Source organism: Ranitomeya imitator, chromosome 1 (genome assembly GCF_032444005.1).
Source record: "Ranitomeya imitator isolate aRanImi1 chromosome 1, aRanImi1.pri, whole genome shotgun sequence".
NCBI classification, from domain to species: domain Eukaryota; kingdom Metazoa; phylum Chordata; class Amphibia; order Anura; family Dendrobatidae; genus Ranitomeya; species Ranitomeya imitator.
In genome coordinates, this window is record NC_091282.1 from 1,047,177,219 (window position 1) to 1,047,190,165 (window position 12,947).

At 38.7% G+C, this 12,947-nt stretch overlaps 1 protein-coding gene across 1 annotated transcript in view; it reads right to left on the reverse strand.

Moving 5' to 3' along the window:
* LOC138656671 (protocadherin-23-like) overlaps positions 1–12,947 on the reverse strand; it is a 280,858-nt gene that overhangs the window by 20,376 nt on the left and 247,535 nt on the right. The window contains exon 4 of the mRNA XM_069743773.1: positions 2,116–2,352. Coding sequence (XP_069599874.1) covers positions 2,116–2,352 — 237 coding nt within the window. The remainder of the gene's footprint in view (positions 1–2,115; positions 2,353–12,947) is intronic.

Here is a 12,947-nt window from a genome sequence, read left to right on the forward strand (position 1 = left end):
AGAATACACTATACTTAATCTAGAAGTTAGAATCATCAATTTTCTATATATCTGTTAAAAACACATCATTCAGGAGTAAGAGAAAGTCAGTAGTTCTAATTAAGTCTCTGTCGATAGTGTTCGTCAGCTCCTTACATTGGTACGTGAGGGACGGGCACGAACTATGAAAACAGGGGGTTTATCAGCCGAGTTTATATGGTCTCACTATTCACTTCTAAGATAAATAATATTTCTGCTGAGACTTCTCATGTTTCTGATTAAGAACCATGGAACTGTATATTGTACCAGACTTGTCAAATAAATTATCCATATAGTTACTGTGGAAAACAGCGGAAATTTAAAACATCTGCAGGAAACGTCACAACCTTGTTGTTAATGTCTAAATACTATATTTCTTCTAATAAAGAATAAAATCAACTGTTACCCTGAAATATTATTAATGTTAGAAAATTATTTACTATCTGACTATCTATCTCTTTATCTCTCTCTCTATTATCTATCTGTTTACCGATCTCTATTAAATATCTATCTTTCTATCTATCTATCTATCTATCTCTATCTATCTATCTATCTATCTATCTATCTATCTATCTATCTATCTATCTCTATCTATCTATCTATATCTGTCTGTCTATTATCTATCTATCTATCTATCTATCTATCTATCTATCTATTATCTATCTATCTCTCTATTATCTATCTCTCTAAATCTCTATTATCTATCTATATATGTCTATCTATTATCTATCTATCTATCTATCTATCTATCTATCTATCTATCTATCTATCTCTCTATCTATCTATTATCTATCTATCTATCTATCTATTATCTATCTATATCTGTCTCTCTATTATCTATCTCTCTAAATCTCTCTATTATCTATCTATATCTGTCTGTCTATTATCTATCTATCTATCTCTCTATTATCTATCTATCTCTCTATTATCTATCTCTCTAAATATCTATTATCTATCTATATCTGCCTATCTATTATCTATCTATCTATCTATCTATTTCTCTATTATCTATATCTCTAAATCTCTATTATCTATCTATCTATCTCTCTATCTATCTATTATCTATCTATCTATCTATCTCTCTATCTATCTATTATCTATCTATCTATCTATTATCTATCTATATCTGTCTCTCTATTATCTATCTCTCTAAATCTATCTATTATCTATCTATATCTGTCTGTCTATTATCTATCTATCTATTATCTATCTATTATCTATCTATCTATCTATCTATCTATCTATCTCTCTATCTATCTATCTATCTATCTATCTATCTATCTATCTATCTATCAATTATCTATCTATATCTGTCTCTCTATTATCTATCTCTCTAAATCTCTCTATTATCTATCTATATCTGTCTGTCTATTATCTATCTATCATCTATTTATCTATCTATCTATCTATCTATCTATCTATCTATCTATCTATCTATCTATCTATCTATCTATCTATCTATCCTATGTGTGAATTTCTATGTCTGTCCAGATCGCTGTGTGCTATTGATCTGTGGATATATTCTTGCACACTATTTTCTATCTACATTTTTTTTGGTGTAATTCTATAGATCAATCCGTTGCCGTATTTTTTCTTTCCATGCACCTGAGTATGATTTGGGATGTGCACCTGCAGTTAATACAATCCATAACTGGATTGCTTCTTTTGGTGACGGCTCACAATTTATGTAACAATCTGCGTATTTGGAAAGAAAAGCTGAATATTCATTCCAATTAAACTAAGCAGGGTCAGAGTTCTAATACTGATGTTTTTGCAAATCACGTCACAATAAGCCCACAGCTGCCTATTTACGGTCTTTCCACCGTGAGAATGATTTTCGCGGTAAAGATCCATGATTTATAGAAAGCACAGTTGTTGACAAGTAGCGTTTAACTAAACTGGAATTTGAGGTATGGATAATATCCATGGAAATCAAACATGTCTGCATTTGGCAGAACAGGTCAGATATAGAACTTGTACACACAGGATTCCCACCATCATAAAATAAATGTAACTACATGACTACAAACAGAGAAAGTCCCAGTTGACCCGCACTGGCTGTACCTTGTATGTTTCTTCTGAGTTATCAGTACTTACTTAGAGGTTCTCTCGCCTTCACTGTACCAACAGCACTGCCGTTTGGAACATCCTCTGATATTACAAATGTATAGCGTGATTTTTCAAAGATTGGAGGTGCGACTGTAGTTTTTTGTACGTTAACAGTTATGGATGCGTTCACTGCAGAGGTAAGACCACCTTTATCCCGAGCACATACAGAAAAAGTCGCTTGTAATTCTTCCAGATGATTGAGTGCAGCAATCAAATAAATAATACCTAAAATAATAAAAACAACATCATTCAGCTGCATTAAATATTGCACAGAAATGTCCTTACAAATGATAATGTTTGTTGGAAATGAAATCGTAATGTGTACTGTACAGATCTGTATTGCTAATAATCCAGAAAGGGGACAACCTCCACCCTCCTTCCTTAAGCACTTTATAGTGTTAATTTTCTCACAGGTGATTGGGTTTGTTAACATCATTTTGTAATAATTACATCTTTCCAGTAAAGGACGCCATCTTGACTTGAAATGACTTCCTGGTTATCTTATGTTGGGCTTGTGCGCATACACATTAACTAATCAGTATAAAGAGTGAGGGAGATCAGCAGCCTAACCACTAATGATACAGTTCCAGACTTCTTTTTTTTTACAAATTCTACTGTTTAGCTGTTAATGACATGAGCCATCTTACTGTTTTTTCTGCTACTCATTTCAGTCAGTTTTTAGTCATTTCACGCAACTAATAACTTCTGAAAACTTTGCCATGCTCCTGATACAGGTTCCTGCCACCAAACCTTCACTAAAGTAGAGTTTGGCTTTTGTTTTTTTCCTATTGCCATTCACTTTAGGCAGATTCCCCCCTTTCTTCCTCTTTTGTTTGCTAATTATGTATAATCTCTGTACAACCCCAACTTGAAAAAACAAGTTGTGATGTTGTGTAAAATGTAAAAGAGACAAGAATGCAATGATTTACAAATCTTATAGCCATATTTCCTTCTCCATGGAGCATAACACACAATTTAGAAGGTAAAAGTCAGACATTTTTCCAACTTTGGGATAGGACCATGCCTACAATTGTGAATCATCCCCTCTTCTTTTTACAACTGTCTGCAAATATCTGCAAAGTTGGGAGACCAGTTGCTTGAGTTTTTGGACAGGATTGATGTCCCATTCTTCTCTGATGTAGAATTTAGCACCTCAACAGTTTTGGGTCTCTGCCGAATTATTTGTTTTATAATGCATCAAATGTTTTCTATTGGTGAAAGGTCTGGACTGAAGGCAGCTAATTCATTTACCAAACTCTTCTTCTGTGAATCCAGAAACTGTTGTAGCTGTTGTGATGAATGCAGAATATGGTTTGGCATTGTCTTGATACAAATACCCAAGGCCTTCCCTGAAATACATGTTGTCTAGATGGGCGCATGTTTTGTTCTAAAACCTCTATGACTTAGAGAAAAATTAAAATCCATAAAGACATCTCTAGAGAGGGGACATATCACTCCCACCTTGAACATATGTGATTAATTATAACTTGAGAAGTGAGAGAGAGCTGACACTTCAACCTCCATTGAAGTAGGACCTCACATTGAACATACAGTAGGTAAGGAAAGTATTCAGACCCCTTTAAATTCTTCACTCTTTGTTTCATTGCAGCCATTTGGTAAATTCATCATGTTCTCAGGTGGGCCCTGTGTTCTCCAGTTCAACACTGTTTGCATCATGTGGAGAAATACATTCACACACCTTGGGATGTTATCAATGAGGTCATTAATGGTTGTCTGAAAAATGTTTAAGAATAAAACCATTCCAGGCTGCATGTTACTCATTCTACTGGGAGTAGTTTGTGTGGTCTAAATGTGCTACCACAGCCTGCAGAGTCTCCGGACTTGTCTCCAATTAAGCACATCTGAGACACCATTGGTGAGCAAGTGCAAAGAGAGCTGCCAGCAGCGAGTCTTGATGGTTTGTTTGCTCAAATGCATTGAGTCTGGCAGAACATTCCTCAGACAACCATTAATTACCTCATGATAACATGCCATGGCGTATAAGTGCATGTATTTCTGTGTCTATCACTCATACTCCAGCAGAAAGAAGCGAATAAAGGCATATATATTTAACTTTTACTTTTTAATAGTTAAACTATTCCCAAAAAATCAGATCAACGGTATGAAATAGAAAAAACAAATGACAAAGTCTCTCCCTGTAAAGGCTGAGGCCGACACAGATCAGTTTCAGCCAAATGGTCTGTTTAAAGTCGAGACCTCCACTATCAAATAACACTCCATAATAACTCCAGTTTCAAATTGTACCTGTCTGATACAACAGACGTACATATAACACCAGTGGAAATAAAGGAACAATCTCACCCAGTGATGTAAAAGGAGTAGTTACAAATGGTCCATATGTCTGCAATTTTCTGTTGCCAGTTTAGGAGTCCAGGTGTAACTCTATGAGTCCCTAGACGTAGTGAGGTGAGTATAAGGGACATTGAATTCACAGAGAATAACATCTCTGTTTCCTAGTAAAATCCTCCCTAACAGGTACATTTTAATTTTGTCAGATTCGCCCATCTCTATGGCAAAGTGCATACAGTCTACAGATTTCAAATGCCTCTTTTTCAAATGTTCTCCATTTTCTGCCCCAGTAACACATAAGACTTCCTATGTGAATTCATGAGACTGTAGAAATGAATATAAGATTGATCTACATATATTGGTGTCTGTCCTCAAACATCCAATAATGAGGGTCAACGACAACGTATTTCTCTAAAATATAATTTTCGTAAAATTATTCCTCAACTTCCCAGAACAAATTTTAGGAAATATGTCTGAGGTCTAAAGCACGTTTGAGGTCTAAAAATGGTGCAAAATGAATTTCAAGTATCAGGACAACCTGCAGATGACTTATTACAGAGGAGTAATTGTCCAATTAAACTTTTAGCTATCTCTCCTTTGGGCCTACTTCCAATACGTCAGGCTTTGCAAATGAAGCTGTAAAATATGTTCCTAAAGCAAGTGTAAATTCACTTAACTGTGATTTATAAGTCGTCTTCTTCTGGGTCAACTGAAAAACAATTGCTACAAGATTCACTTATATCATTTTATTTGAGAAATATATTTAATGTTGTAATAATGTGGCATCTCCTACTGAATATAGCAGGTCGCCTCAATGCTACAGCCACTAAGTAGCCAGAATTCAGTCAGACAGGAGGCAGATGGCCAAGAGGGGTGAGCAGTTTGTCACCCAAACTAACCTTAAAATCTAGCAGACAAATTATATATATTGGAAAATCTTTAAGATGGAGATAAACAGAACAGGATTAGTCCTTTAAAGGGCCCAGTATGGCAGATTTTAAATACTATTTTCAGTAGAACGTAACCTTTTTCAAGCACTCAATGTTCAGTAAAGAACATGCTGATACAAAATTAGGTCTGTTAGTAATGAATTTATCATTTTGTTTTATGTTTTCTATGTGTCATTATTTTACCTTGCACATGTCCCAGCTATGCACTAAGCATGCCTTGCTATGCACGTGAAGTATGTTTCAGTTCACTGAAATGAACATCAAATCCAAATCCAAAACATAAAAAAGAGGCCATAATTATCAAAACTTGGCCATCTTGCAAATATGCTCCAGGAAGCAGGGGACCCCCATGATAAAAGGCGGAGGCAGCATAGGCGCAAAATACTGATAAATAAGCACTCACACACCTATCATCCATGCAGGGCTTGCATCTACTATATAATCGTCTAAGAGGCACGTCCATCTGTTTGTCTGTCTGTCTGTTTGTCTATCTGTCACGGAAATCCCAAGTCGCTGATTGGTCGTGGCAAAACGGCCACGACCAATCAGCGACGGGCACAGTCCGGCGGCAAAACGGCCGCTCCCTTCTCCCCTGCTGTCAGTGCCCGCTCCATACTCCCCTCCAGTCAGCGCTCACACAGGGTTAATGGCTGAGTTAAAGGACTGCGTTATGCCGTGCTGTAACACACTCTGTTAACGCTGCTATTAACCCTGTGTGACCAACTTTTTACTATTGATGCTGCCTATGCCACATAGTATATAGCACAGAGACGTAGTATATAACACTGCCCATGCAGTATATAACACAGGCCACATAGTATAGAGCACAGCGATGTAGTATATTGCCCAGCCACGTAATATATACCACAGCCACGTAGTATATAGCACAGCCCACATAGCATATAGCACAGAGATGTAGTATATTACACAGCCCATGCAGTATCTAACACAGCCCACATAGTATATAGCAATGTGGGCACCATAACCCTGTTAAAAAAATAATTAAAATAAAAAATAGTTATATACTCACCATTAACGATGCTCCTCACGATGCTCCGGTCCCAAGAGTGCATTGCAGTCTCGCGAGAGGATGACATTGCGGTCTCGAGAGACCGCTACATCATCATCTCGTGAGACCGCGATGCATTGACCGGTCACCGAAGCGTCGCGAGGAGCAGGAAAGGCCTGGGCTGCATCCGGGGGGCCGACAGAAGGTGCGTATATAATGATTTTTAATTTTTTTTATTATTTTTAACATTAGATTTTTTACTATTGATGCTGCATAGGCAGCATCAATAGTAAAAAGTTGGTCACACAGGGTTAATAGCAGCGTTAACGGAGTGCGTTACACTGCGGCATAACGCGGTGTAACGTAGCCATTAACCCTGTGTGAGCGCTGACTGAAGGGGATTATGGAGCGGGCACTGATGGCAGGGGAGTAGGGAGCGGCCATTTCGCCACCGGACTGTGCCTGTCGCTGATTGGTCATGCCCGTTATGCCACAACCAATCAGCAACTTGGGATTTCCGTGACAGACAGACAAACAGACAGACAGATAGACAAACAGACGGAAGTGCCCCTTAGACGATTATATAGTAGACTAGCTGAAGAGCCCGGCGTTGCCTGGGCATAGTAAATATCTGTGGTTAGTTATAGCACCTCACTTCTCTTATTTTCCCATCACGCCTCTCATTTTCCCAATCACATCTTTCATTTTCCCAATCACATCTCTCATTTTCCCCCTCACTCCTCTCATTCCCCCCTAACACTTGTCATTTCGACCTCACATCTGTCATTTTCCGATCACTACACTATTTTCCCTCACTCCTCTCATTTTGCACTCACACCTTTTCATTTTCACCTCACACCTCTCATTTTCACCTCAGTATATACATGTTTGTCATCTCCCTTATATATAGTATACACCTGTATGTCATCTCCTATATATAGTATATACCTGTATGTCATCTCCCCTGTATATAGTATATACCTGCTGTGTGTCATCTCCCCTGTATATAGTATATACCTGTATGTCATCTCCTCCTATATATAGTATATACCTGTATGTCATCTCCTCCTATATATAGTATATACCTGTATGTCATCTCCTCCTATATATAGTATATACCTGTATGTCATCTCCTTCTATATATAGTATATACCTGTATGTCATCTCCTCCTGTATATAGTATATACCTGTGTGTCATCTCCCCTGTATATAGTATATATCTGTGTGTCATCTCCTCCTGTATATAGTACATACCTGTATGTCATCTTCTATATATAGCATATACCTGTATGTCATCTCCTCCTGTATATAGTATATACCTGTAGGTAATCTGCTCCTGTATATAGTATATACCTGTGTGTCATCTCCTCCTGTATATAGTATATACCTGTATGTCATCTCCTCCTGTATATAGTATGTACCTGTATGTCATCTCCTCCTCTATATTGTATATACCTGTGTGTCATCTCTCCTGTATATAGTATATATCTGTGTGTCATCTCCCCTGTATATAGTATATACCTGTGTGATCTCCTGTATTAGACCTCGTTCACACGTTATTTGCTCAGTATTTTTACCTCAGTATTTGTAAGATAAATTGGCAGCCTGATCCCCAGCCAACAGGAAGCCCTCCCCCCTGGCAGTATATATTAGCTCACACATACACATAATAGACAGGTCATGTGACCGATAGCTGCCGTATTTCCTATATGGTACATTTGTTGCTCTTGTAGTTTGTCTGCTTATTAATCAGATTTTTATTTTTGAAGGCTAATACCAGACTTGTGTGTGTTTTAGGGCGAGTTTCGTTTGTCAAGTTGTGTGTGTTGAGTTTTGTGTGGCAACATGCGTGTAGCAACTTTTTGTGTGTCGAGTTGCATGTGACAGGTTAGTTTAGCAAGTTGTGTGCAGCAAGTTTTGCGCATGGCGAGTTTTGCGCGTGGTGAGTTTTATGTCTGGTGCCTTTTGAGTATGTGCAAGTTTTGTGTGAGGCAACTTTTGCATGTGTTGCAAATTTTGTGCATGTGGCAATTTTTCCGCGTGTAAAAGTTTTGCGTGTGGCGAGTTTTCCATGAGGTGAGTTTTGCACTTGTGGCGAGTTTTGCGTGAGCCTAGTTTTTGCATGTGGCGAGTTTTGCGCGTGGCGAGTTTTGAGCGGCGACTTTTGTGTTCCGACTTTTATATGGCAAGGTTGGTGTATGTGTGGTGAAATGTGTGCTGAGGGTGGTATATGTGTTCAAGCACGTGGTAGTGTGTGGTGCATTTTGTGTGTGTGTTCATATCCCCATGTGTGGTGAGTATCTCATGTCGGGGCCCCACCTTAGCAACTGTACGGTATATACTCTTTGGCGCCATCGCTCTCATTCTTTAAGTCCCCCTTGGTCACATCTGGCAGCTGTCAATTTGCCTCCAACACTTTTCCTTTCACTTTTCCCCATTATGTAGATAGGAGAAAAATAGTTTGGTGAATTGGAACGCGCGGGGTTAAAATTTCACCTCACAATGTAGCCTATGACGCTCTCAGGGTCCAGACGTGTGACTGCGCAAAATTTTGTTTCTGTAGCTGCGACGCCTCCAACACTTTTCCTTTCACTTTTTTCCCCATTATGTAGATAGGGGCAAAATTGTTTGGTGAATTGGAAAGCGCGGGGTTAAAATTTCACCTCACAACGTAGCCTATGACGCTCTCAGGGTCCAGACGTGTGACTGTGCAAAATTTTGTTGCTGTAGCTGCGACGCCTCCAACACTTTTCCTTTCACTTTTTTCCCCATTATGTAGATAGGGGTAAAATTGTTTGGTGAATTGGAACGCGCAGGGTTAAAATTTCGCCTCACAACATAGCCTATGACGCTCTCAGGGTCCAGACGTGTGACTGTGCAAAATTTTATGGCTGTAGCTGCGACGGTGCAGATGCCAATCCCGGACATACACACACACACACACACACACACATACACACACACACACACACACACATACACACACACACACATACACACACACACACATACACACATTCAGCTTTATATAGTAGATATTACTTGGAAATAAAAAAGCTATTTTATCCATACAGATTTCCTGACCTATTATCTTTATTTGATGAATTGTATCTGATGGTCACTAGACGATTAGTACCTGTAAAATGTGGATTAGAGAAAAAAAAAAAAAGTAAAGACGTGTGGTGAGGTGTAAGTGAATCCTATGTTTCCGTTTGTAATGTGCCTCCTGCAGTTTATTGAAGTTGTGGGGTTGTTTTCTCTGTGATTTTATTGGAGGATTTGATGTTGTTTTCAATGAAGTTCTTTTCATTTTAGAGACTAAAGGCAATGAAGACTCGGTCTGTGAGCTTCTACATTTTGCCCAAATATCAACTAATACCTGACGTACATTTTCATCTTCCTAAGATGGGGCCAGGTCTTATAGGGTTGGAGTGGGGAATTGGAGTGTCTGCCCCTGTTGGGTGGCCACAGAGGCTAAAGGTGAAAAGGGACCTATTTCTAAATTTAAAGCAAATGGAGTTATGCCTCTTGGTGAGCTATTGGAGTGCAAAGGGCCAATATACTGTTCTTTCACAGGTTCCCTTTTCTGTCTGTGTCTGACAGTGGGTGCCCATATAGTACAGGCAAGACCCGTGGGTCACAGACTGGCTTGGTGCACTACAAGGATCGATGTGACTGTCACCTTATACCAGCCTTATCTGTATGCATAATATGCGCAATAGTGGTTGTTGCCTCTGCCTTTATCATGGAGGCCTGTAGTATATTTCTATGTTGGCCAGGTATTGACAAGTATGGCCTCTTCCTTTCTGAGATGTATTTGAAGTATTTACACATGACAACACTTCCATCAGTTATTTGCTGTCTTTTCAGACACCTTTATGTAGTTAAAATGTTTTGCGCATATGTTAGAAATTGTCTAATTTGTCTTTAAAGGATTTTATTGGGTCAGGTTAACACATGTCGAACTGCTGCTTGTAAATGTGCCATTGTAAAGACTGACTTATGACAATTTCCAACATGTGCATCTATGAAAGAAAGGACAGCTGCACTATACATGGGGTATATACATCATACTTGGGTAAAGTTAAGCATACAGGTGCTAAACACGCCTGCTGTAAAAAGCATCTGGACTGGAGTTTAGAGGGGATATATAGTGCTTGTGTCATCCCGCGGCATTTTTATTCACTCCAATGAATTCTTTTCTTTTTTGGGTGAGAAGTGGATTTTGCCACATTGTGGGAAAAAACTCATCCAACCTAAATATGTATTTATACTTAGCACCAGGTATCATAAACTAAATATCTCACGTTCCAACAAGAGACTATCATGCTGTTCGGTAATTCTCCACTTCATTCTTTATAGAATAAGAAAACTAAAATAAAAAGTGGGGTGATCCTAATGGGGTTAAAGGTAAGATGCACACATGCTTTAAAACAATTTATAGAGTCATTATAAAGTTAATTTAATAGCTAGGATTGCCAACCATCTGTAGAGACCAGAATTTTTTCCAATATTCCTAAAAATAATTTTAAAACTTTTACGTCTGATAGAATTTTTATTCCTGTTTTGGAATCAATACCATTTTACAGTTTATAGTAAATGCTACTGATATGCTCATATCAGAAAATTGAGCTACGGAGTATATATCACGGTATGTCTCTGATTTGATTATAGCTTTAGAGTTTGCTTATTAAAATATTATTTGTCTTTGATTTTTGCAGAAAATGTCCAGAAGAAAAATGTTGGCAACCATGCTAATGAGTGCTGCAGGGCCTACTGTACAAGTAACAAAACCTGAGTTCAGGGGAACATTACAAAGTGCCCGGCATGTAGCTGAAAAGTACTTGTAGAAGGAGGAGCATTGCGAGAAGAGCTCCACCCACCAGCTGCTTCTTGTGCTACTGATTGGATGAGACCTGCTGATTGGTAAACACATTTCTCCTCACAATTTTTTTCATAATTATGACAAATGTCCATTTCAGCAAGATGCCAGGGAGAGCATAGAGCAATAATCTCTGAATCTCTAGTTCTAGGACCTGTATTAGTTTATTAACAATAGACTAATCCTTTATATGCATCTCATATATTCCCTCCAATTCTTACTCCAGGTCCTGTATTTCAATTCCATATTCCCTGTTACCTGTGCAAGGAGATAGGACTGGCGGAACGCACCAAATAATATTTAGAGAGGATATGAGGTGTATTCTGCCACCGATATACAGTACGTGGATAAGATGTGTCTGAGGGATGTGATCACGAATCTCTGTATAAACAATGGCGGATAGCGTTGCCAAAGAAGCCTGCCATAACCTTCCGTCGTGCCAGAAATTTGCGCAATCGCTTGATACGTAGCCACTACAACAGGGTTCCCCCAAAAACATTTCTCAATAATATCCCAGTCAGAAGTGGCTGCAGGCCTTGTGGTCGCTGTTTCGCCTGTGTAAATATTGAACATAGTGATTCATTTACTGATTCTTCGGGCCAAAATAACTTTAAAATTGAAAAGTCCATCACTTGTTTATCCAAGAATGTTATTTATTATGCCACTTGTCCGTGCTCCCTGATCTATGTTGGACTCACCACATGACAACTTAAGGTGAGGGTCACGGAGCACGTACGTGGCATTCAGGCAGCCGGCGGCCATGAGGATGTAGCCCTCCTGAAAACAATACCTAGACACTTTAGGACACATCATATGTGTGATGGCAAGGGATTGCGTGTTAAAGGTATTGATATGATTGATCCGGGAATCCGAGGGGGAAATATTTCCCAACGCTTGGCACAACTGGAGTCCCGATGGATCTGTACCTTGGGTACAGTCCATCCACGGGGCCTTAACGAGCAATTGAGTTTCTCATCCTTTTTGTGATCCCCACCTGTTTTACATCGCGTGCGTCACTGCCGAGTTTGTGTGCGTGTCAGCATTTTTAGCTTGTTTTTATATGCCTTTTATTAATTTATGTTATTTTGTGTTTTAGGTTATACATAGTGTTTTTTCCTTTTCTTTGGTCCGAGTTTGTACATGTGGACACGTGTGGTCTTTATTATGCCATCTACTATCCAGCTGGATGTGGTTTGTGCCAAGGAACAACTTTTGGCACAAATGTCTTGTATAACTTCATAACGATTCCTATCACCTCTGGAGGATATATTTGGAGGACAATCCTGAAATTATGAATCCATCAACTGTAGCTTTGACCAAAAAATATATATATAAATAGACATTGGATTATGGTCAAATGGCTCATCTTATCCCTTGAGGAGGAAAGCTTTATTTATTCTGATTTCTCTCTTTTTCCCAACTGTTTTAGTTAGGCGGCTATAGACTTTTTTTGTCGTGTTTTGTTACGTCATATATGTGTTCACATGTGGTATTATGTTTTTGTGCAGTCTGTGTTTGTATTTTTTTATATTTGATATATGTTCTCTTTCTTTGGGCTGCTGTAGTAATGTTTCCCCCTTTCCAATATGGCGATCGCTGTCTCTGAATGCTATTGCGCATGTGCACCTAGTTTCCCCCTTTTCCAAGATGGCGACCGCTTTTCAGAACG